This window comes from Musca vetustissima, unplaced genomic scaffold, assembly GCF_032173495.1.
Source record: "Musca vetustissima isolate MV318-11 ecotype Yass unplaced genomic scaffold, APGP_CSIRO_Mvet_v1 utg35957, whole genome shotgun sequence".
NCBI classification, from domain to species: domain Eukaryota; kingdom Metazoa; phylum Arthropoda; class Insecta; order Diptera; family Muscidae; genus Musca; species Musca vetustissima.
In genome coordinates this window covers 171,466-181,046 of record NW_026875689.1, presented here as the reverse complement: position 1 = coordinate 181,046, position 9,581 = coordinate 171,466, and the positions used below count along the sequence as shown (strand labels likewise).

Genomic DNA, 9,581 nt, shown 5'->3' with positions numbered 1-9,581 from the left:
ACTCCCAGTTGCAACTTTATGGTGGGTGTCACCAAAAGTTCAACATTTGCCTCTTTAAGTAGGGAACGAGTGCAGTATTTGGGTGCCACGCTTGCCGATAACATCACAAACAAATAATACAATAAAGAGGAGAACAAAAACAAACAAAAAAGTAAATCAAAATACAAAAATGGGGAAAAAAGCTAAGAAATTTTAAAAGTGAAAAATGCAAACAAATTAACAAAGAAATTTAAATATATATAAAAAAAGAGACAAAAAAACTTTTTTTGTTTTTTGTGCAACATATTGTCCCCTATAAAGCGATGAGTGTGTGTGTTCTTTTTGAAATGAATTTGGAAACACTATGGTAGCCATTTCTTCTCCTCCTGCGCGCTATAATATTTTTGTTTATTTAAATTGTGTTCCTGAACGTGACTAAATTTATGTTATTTATTTAAACTATTTTTTCGTCGTTGTGTTGTTTTTATTTTCGCCGACACTAAGTGTTTTATAAACGTTTTTCTCATCATTTGCGAGACTAGTGCCGCATGGGTAGTAAAAAGGATTTATGTGAGACAATTTATTAAGTTTATCGGCAGTGGTAGCAGTAGCTGCTGGCTTGGTTAGAGAGTGGACGTTGTTTGAATATTGAATTGAATTTAAGTGTTGTTGCTGCTGATGATATTTTTGTGTGTGTGTCCAGATGTCGCTGAACAACAAACCATCAGCGTTGCTGATAGTTTTGGTGTAGGTGGCTTTTGTTTTTATTCTTTTCGTGTAATCTAAGGTAATTTATTGTTAAAAGTGTGTGTTTGTTTTATTTTAGAGTTTTTTTATTTCATTGAAAATGTTGTAAGTTCTTTGGCCATAAAACAAATGTTTGACCACCACCGGTGGATTTGTTGGTGGAGAAATTTATGGCGAAAAATATAATGCCAAATAAATATAATTTTTTTTTTTGTCATAATAATTTAAGAGAGAGATTTTCTGAAAACTATAAATATTTGATCCGCAGTGAAGCTTTATAAATAATCTGCACTAAAAATATTATTTTTATGGCTAGTAAAATCATTTATAATATTATTTAAAAATCGGACATGTTTTATGGCGCCCAACGTTTGCTTGGGTGTTGGAAAATATATATTTAACATACTATTAATAATTATGTGATGTTTTATGGCACCCAACGTTTGTTCGATGTTGGAAATTAATTATTTAAATATTATTAATAATTTAATGACTTGTTCTGTGGCGCCCAACGTTTGGGCGACATTGAAAATCAATTATTTAAATTTGTTATTTTATATTTTATGGCATCCATCATAGGTATTTTCGTGGAAAATAACAATCGGTCACCAATTAATTGCCTCTATTATTTTACATCTTGTAAATATATAATGCAAAAATAACATTTGATCTTTTATGGCGCCCAACGTGGTATGTAATGTTGAAATATATTTTTTCCATTACAAAAAATCTACATTTAGCAACATTTGTCACATTCCAGCGAAATTCGCTTTCAGTTTGTAGAAAAAAATTGCAATTCCCCTGCAATTTGTCTACCCCATTTTTTAAAACAAGTGAAACAGACCATCCCGCTCTATAGCAGCAATCCCGTTTGTTTATCATATGTCTGGCACAATAATCCTGTCTGGCAAAAAATTCAACATGTGTAGTTAACTAAGAATGCGCAAAAAACGAAGTTCGGCCCAAATGAAGAATTGTATATAAAAATAGTCCTAAAAATATTTGCAACAGACACAACAGCAAAAACAAAAAGAAAACATTTCATTTACTCCCCAGCCATCATAAAATAATATTCCAGCAAATAAGAAGAATGTTGGAATTCTTCATGTGTTTCCATGACAATATGACAAGTAAAATAAAATAAAAAGAAGCCGAGGAAAAAATCTCGAGAGGAAAACGCCTGTGGAAACCAGAAAATGCATTCAATGAAGTTGTAGGCAGACATGTCTCTGTATTTTATTTATATAAAATAATTAAATTAAATGGATGAAGGGATAATAAGGAGGGTGGTGAGATCAGAAGGGGTCAAAAAATAAACAACAACCTCATCCTTGAGCTCTGAACCATTTAAAATGATAAAAACAAACAACAACCTCATCCTTGAGCTCTAAACCATTTAAAATGATAGCGCCCTTCGTTGGGCGCCATATTCAATTATACAATGAAAATTTCACTTGGTTCGAATATATGTCGGGCGCCAAAAAATTATAATATATCCTTAGCTTCTAAACATAAAACTGATGGAATATTTATATGCCTAGTACAGCCTTTAAAAACTTCCAAACCCGTATTGGGCGCCAAATAAAATACACAAAAACTTAATTTGTAAATTTAAACATAATGGAACCTCATAATTGAGTATAAATTAATGGGGCTGACCTCTTCATATAATTTATAGGAGCCTCCCACTTCTAAGACTATTTAAAGCCAAGGAAGCAAATTTCAACCTAATCAAACACGTTGGGCGCCAACAGATTCCACGTTACAGAATTTTGTCCAGCAGATTTTTTTATCTTTCTACAAAATATTTCCATGAAATGCTGGACGCCAAAACAATAAAAATCATACATTTTTAAAATTTTAAAACTGCAGAGTCAAAATCAAACCTCACAGTGATATTTGACCTCATATTGGGCGCCAGCAAATCGAGTATAATTCTAAATAAACTGGAAAAATGTCTAAATATTTAAAACAGAAACAATGGGCGCCAAAAAATTTAAAAATAACATCCCACAAATGCAATACATCATATTAATATTAAAATCCAAAAGTCTTTCCAACGTAACCTATTAAAAATTATTTTTAAAGTCGAAACCGTGAAAATGACAATGCTTCGCAATGATTTAAGTATTATAAAAATTGATGTGGTATTTCTTCAAATTTTAACATTTAAATGTGAAAGTCTAGCCCAACGTTGGGCGCCAACCTATCAACCAATAGCATTTTTAAAGTCAAAACCGTGAACATTTTCGATAAGACCCCTGTTTCTAAATGATTTGAATAATATACAAAATACCCTAGCTATCCCAAAAATTTTTCCACCCACCAAAAAAATTAGTGATTGGAAAAGTACTGCAATTTTGATATATAATTTTCTCTCCTTTTTTATAAAAAAAAATACAAAAAACACACAACAAACACTCCTGCTTATCAGCAGCTATACTCATAACATTTATCATTGACGAACAAAACAAAAAAACAAAACACCAATCAATACAAATACGACTCTAACACTTAGGAGGATAATTTTCAACACATTTATTGTCGCATTCGAATATCATCAAAAAAATGAAGAAAAAACACCAATGGAAGAACATGACCATACAAATCACCATCAAAACAAATACAAAGTGTCGATTTGTTTTTTGTCGATGATTGTCGAAATGTATGGTGACACAAATGTTTGCCTTTAATCGCTTCTGCATTTTTTTCGTTTTTGTTCCCATCACCCCACCCATTCGACTTGAATGCCTGAATGGTTGGTTGGCTGGCCATAAAGAAATCCTATGTCAATAACACACAGAGCAACAAACAAATACACACATATCTCAATGATATGCAGTCAAATTCGTCAGTCCGTCAGTCATTCGGTTAGGCAGACGCCGCCGGTAAAAGGGAATATAACACACATAAAACCGCATGTAATAGGGCTCTTTCTCCCTCCGTTTGGTAGGGACGACAATTTTTTTATATTGGCCGGCCTTGTTATCAGTGAATATTTTTTTTTGGTCTTTTGTTTTTATTTTGTCTCAATTTGTTTTTCCTTCCCATTTTTCGGTTACACTGCTTCCACTTTTCGTTCTGTTGATTTCTAAATTTACCTCTGCATAATGCAGAGTTTTATAGCTGCCACACAGGCTATGGATATTCTTGACTAAAAATTATGTTTTTATTTTACAGACAACTGTGGAACAATGAACAGCAGCATGAGCAGCAGCTCCGCTGGTTCAGCAGCCTACAACATGGACGATATTCTGATTGTAACGGCCAAGCACAGTGAAAGGGCAATATTGAGAGCGAATTTCTTGAAGAATCATTTCGATAAAATCACCAAACAACGTGGACGCAAACCTTTTAAGTGAGTTTTGAATTTTTTCTGACAATTTGAATTGTTTTATTAATTTTATTTAAATTTTTATTTTAGCTTTTTGCACATCAAAATCGAAGATGGTCCCTTTAGTGAAGAAATTGCTTATAAATATCAAAATACCGCCTTACAAATTATCATTTTGTGTCCGGCTCTATTGGCTCTATCCCATTCGCTGTTGATGTCCCAGCTATTAAGCATCATACGAGTTGAAAAAGTTTTGGGTATTCTATTGGATGTTACTGAGGAAAAAGTCAAGGAAATACATAAGTCGGGTAAGTTTCCAAAAGAAAAAAATTAAAAATGTAGAAAATTGAAATTAATTTTGAATTTTTCTTCCTCTAGCTCTTCCCAACTACTTGAGATGGCGTCGCTGTGTCATACGCGACAATGATCAAGCTCAGATAAGTAACATTTTGGGTATTGCCACGGATATTTTGGGCCGTGCCTTGTGTCAACGTCCGGTCTGTCATGATTCGGGTTCAAGTATTTCTCGCAGTATTTCCTCTTGCTCGGATGGTTTTACAATTCTCCCCAAGAAAGTTAAGATTGGTCAGAATAAAGTTGTGGCTATGCTGAATGAGGGGTTGGAAAAGGATGATATGCTAAAAATTGTTGTGGAAAAATCAGGGGAATTAATTGAAATACGTAATTTCAAATGTCGCAACCCCTATACCGTGCAGTTCGCTATACCAGGTAAGCATTGAGAGGGAATTTTTAGAAGGAAGTTAGAAAAAAATATTTAAACAATTTAAAACATTTGAATGGAAAATTCAGTACAGAATTTGTAATTCCAAGCGATTCACTTGTATTTCAAATTATTCGATTTGAAATTCCAATTATTTTATTTAAAATATAAATAATTCTAATTGAAATTCAAATTGTTTCATTTGAAATTCAAATCATTATTTTGTAATTTAAAATTATTACACTTGAAATTCATATAATACCATTTCATATTAAAATAATACCCATTAAAATTCAAAATATATCATTTGTAATTCAAATAATAATCTAAATTCAAATTTTTATATTTAAAATTCAAATTATTCTATTCCATTTAAATTCAAAATTTATTTGCATTAAAATTTTTCCATTTAAAATTTAAATTAAATCATTCGAAATTCAAATTGTTTTATTCAAAATTAAAATTATTCCATTTGAAAGTCAAACAGTTATATTTAAAATTCGAATTATTCCATTTCAAATTCAAAATATATTTGCAGTTAAAATTATTCCATTTAATATTGAAATTATATCATTCAAATTATTCTTATATATTTTCATTTAAAATTATTCAAAATTCCAAAATTTTTTTTATTCAAATTCAAATTATTTTATTTGAAATTCAAAAAATATTTAAAATTCAAATTATTCCAATGAATATACAAATTATTCCATTGTGATTCAGAAAATTAGAATTCATCTGATTTTTGAATACTCAACTTATTTTCCCATAAAAATTATTCTTCATTTATTAACCTTCCCCCTTTCTCTCCTCTCCCTTTTGTTATTATTCCAGAATCCTGCATGGAAATTTCCACAATGGTTGAGGTACGCATCGAAAAGAATCACAAAAGTTTGGGTGCCCGCCCAATAAAATGCGAATCCCGTCTACGTGAATTGGAACAGCTGTTGCGTACCGAAGATTCCCCTATCGAATTTATGTGTCATGCTTTGGGTATTGGCCCAACGGAGAAGGATGAATTGGATTTACATTTATTACAATCGTTCCAAAAGAATATGCCACCCAATTTCCATTTATTGAATGGTCCGTATGAAAAGCAATCACACTTCCTGACAATGCGTGAAACTAGTCCTGAAGAATATCCCACCCTTTTGCATTTTGCTGCACGTTGGGGTCTTAATCGCTTGTGTATGCAATTGATGGAATGCCCGGGTGGTGACACTGCTTGTGGCATAAGAAATTGTGCTGGCAAGACACCGGCCGAGCTGGCTGATATGGAGGGACATCATAAATTGGCACGCAATATAATGAGCTTTTCCGAATTCCATGAACTCACCACAATGTATCATTATTTCAAGGGGTTGAGCACAAATGATACCAAGAGCCAGCAACAGGTGGCTTCAGGAGCAACGGCATGTGGAAAGGCGGCTGGTAATACAAAGGTAGTTATTGAGGCTGTTAAATCTCATCCTGCATCACCAAAGACCAAGCAGCCAAAATCACCCAAATCCCCCAAGGAACGTGATTTACCAGCCGATCAACAGGCCGAATATATGGAAATGTCAAGTGGTTCGGACAGGGAAAATACACCAGAAACAAAACCAAAGCAGGAGAAGGAAACCATGGCCATATCAAATCTCAATTACATTAGTGTAGAGACAGAAGAGGAAAATCTGCAAGGCTCTTCGGCTGATGTGTGCAAAAATTTCGATTCCAATAAGGTGGTTACGACACCCGAAATCACATCCAATGAATTGAATATTAGTGAACCTCCATATTATGCATCGAAGGAACAAAATAAGGCTGCCTCGTCCTCCACCTCGAAAGATGTCACCGATGCTCCCATCTATCAAACTGATAAATTTAGCCAAGAATGTTCCCAATTGTTGGAGAATTGTACCAGTACCGCTGCCAATAATGACTATGTTTTGCAACCCTCAAATGTACCAGTTCCACCAATGCAGCAGCAGCACCAACAACAACCCATTTCCCCCACCAATACCGATGATGGTAATTATTTATTCCAACCTTCAAATCGTCCAGTTGAGGAAGAGTTCTTGCATCAATCGAGACAGAGTTTGAATCGCATGGGTTCCTCCACACGTTTGGCTCATCAACCCACCTATGGCACTTTGAAGCGCTCGGTGTCTGATGCCTCTTCCTCGGCCAGAGCTAATGTTGATGATGAATTGGCCGAGATAATGCATGACTTTAAAAATAATGTCCTGTCCATTCGCGAGGTTGAGGTTTTGGTCGAAAAATGGAAACATCGCAATGATGTGCAACAAAGTTTCCGTGAAAAGCAAGATCAAATCGATCAACTGAGAAGGGAATATGAACGTATTCAGGATCAAATACGCCATCATTTGAAACGTGAAACACCATTTGAAAAAATCAAGAAATTATTCTCACGTCACAAGTCCACCTCGAATTTGCATCATGATAAATCTTCATGTGTTGACAGTGTTTTGGATGAAACCAAATCATCGATTACAACTTCTTCCAGTTTCAAATCATCTGCCAGACCTATTAGCTCCTTGAGTTTACAATCCGTGTCGTCATCTTCGTCATCGGGACGTTTGAGTACCGGCAGCAATTGCAGTGGTACTTCACTGGGAGATTCTGGTACCCATTCCGATCATGATGAACGCAGATTTGGCTGCCGCCTAGCTTCACCGGGTATGGACAACTATTTGGTACCACCTACACCCAGACCGGTGTACACACCGAATTCCACCCCTGGTGATGAAAGACATCAAATTGTATTCCCATCCCCAATGTCATCGTGCACAAAACTCAACACACCCACCAGCCCCACAAGTTCCGAACATTATCAAATGTTCCCCTCAAATATTCCCGTCTACAGCAGTCAGAACCTCTCCTCATCATCATCGTGTAATAATTATCTAAATACAATTATGGAGGCTAAACAGGAACAGGAGCATAACTATCAAAATGGTGTGACCCTGCAACCGATCAAATTAAACGAAAGATCGAATATTATTTATGGCAAGCTAACCAAATCGAATCCCAAATGTTCGTCCTTTAAACCAAAACAAGTGGCCATACCCCAGGTGGGAAGTTTAGAAATTCAGGCTGAGGTATATCAAAATGTGGGTGCAAATTTGGAACCCCCGAAGGAAGAGACTGAGAACGCCAAACCGGAGGATCAGGTTGATGGAGCCAATGGTGATGATCACAATTACATGAATTGTTAGGTTAGGTTTTAGTGTTGGTGGTGGTGATAAGGCTTTTTGGCCAGTCGGTAAGCCATGGAGGAGAATGTGAAAATGCAGAGAAATGCTGTTCTCAGAGCATTTCACACAATTTTGTGGCAGTAAAGAGGAATTTTGTGCCTTAAACAGCTTTAAAGCTTTTCGTTCTGTTGGTGAAAAAGCTTTCACTTTGTATGTAAATATCAGTGAACTGTATTGTTTATAGATTACCAATTAAGATAAAGCTTAAAAGCTCTGTAACCTTAAGGAGAGTCTAACACATTTTTTAAATATTTGTAGTTAGACCACAAAAAAGCTTTTAGATGTAGTGAAGATATTTGGAAGCAGCTAATGTAAGAAGATTTGTAAAAGCTTTTAAGGGATCTTTATAAATGTATATGATAATAGTAAAGAGCTTTTGAATAAAAAGAATATTCGACTAGCACGATAAAATATCGAATGGAATAATGTTCAAGTTAACAAAACAAAGGAGAGTAAGCATGACAATGTTCAATTAATAAAAATTAAAAAAATAAATAAATATAAAAATAAAAATATGGAAAAAACAATTATAAAATTAAAAAAATAATAATAATTTTAATAACCTACAATAATAAACTCTATAAGAGTATAAGAATAAACTAATTTTAAAATAAAAAAAAATGATCTTTATTAGTATTTGTTTAATATTTTTGTATTATTATTTTAAACTTTTTTATTCATAAAAAAATACAACAACAATGAGTATAAACTAGTTAAAATGCATATAATTTTTATGTAGCCTTAAGAACAAAAACAATACATTTTTTAAGACTGTGGCAATATAGGAAGTCAAAGTTCATTAAATTTGTAATAATAATAATGAAAACGAATTATAATTTTGTAAGTCAAATGTATGTATATTTACTTTGTGTTTAAAACAATAATAATTTTTAATGTGTTGAAACGGCAAAGAACCAAACATATATTTTTTTAATAATAAGTCCCCATCATACATCATTGCATATTTGTATTTTTTTAATATATAATTATTTGTAAAAAATAAATAAGTATAAGTTCTAAAGAGTTTTTTTCTGTTTATTTCTCTACAACGGCAAACGAACAAACCAACGATTATAAAAATGAGATCAAAGAATAATAAATATTTGAATATACACAATTTCTGTATTATAGTATTAGACAGGATATTCTAAATATGTATTTTTAATTTTAATATAGAATAAGAAGTATATAAAAATGGCAAAATCAAGCAAAAAATCAAAAAATTAAAAAAAAAATAGTCTACTTTTACGTTGAATTCATTTGATTTAGGTATACTCATGTATTCATAAATATATTTTTTTCAAATAAAGTTACAATATAATATATAATGTTTAAAACCCCTCCAAAAATGTTTTGTTTTATTATTGTCACCCTGTGTCTTACAGATTAAGTTTACATTGGTAATTGGGAAAAAATCACTCTCAGTGCGTCTTACTCTTATTAGACGGCATTAGAATACCAAAACGTTAGATCTTATTTCAGTTTGGCAACATGATTATTTAGCCCGGGCGCACAAAACACTCAGTGTTTGAATTGAACATTT

The 9,581-nt window shown here is 33.0% G+C and overlaps 1 protein-coding gene across 1 annotated transcript in view; it reads left to right on the top strand.

The window, feature by feature from the left end:
• Positions 1-3,873: 3,873 nt before the first annotated feature.
• LOC133338214 (uncharacterized) overlaps positions 3,874-9,581 on the top strand; it is an 89,449-nt gene continuing 83,741 nt past the window's right edge. Inside the window, exons 1-4 of the mRNA XM_061546398.1 lie at positions 3,874-4,084; positions 4,151-4,368; positions 4,439-4,789; positions 5,616-7,994. Of these exons, the coding sequence (XP_061402382.1) occupies positions 3,921-4,084; positions 4,151-4,368; positions 4,439-4,789; positions 5,616-7,994 (3,112 nt within the window). The 5' untranslated portion in view covers positions 3,874-3,920. The remainder of the gene's footprint in view (positions 4,085-4,150; positions 4,369-4,438; positions 4,790-5,615; positions 7,995-9,581) is intronic.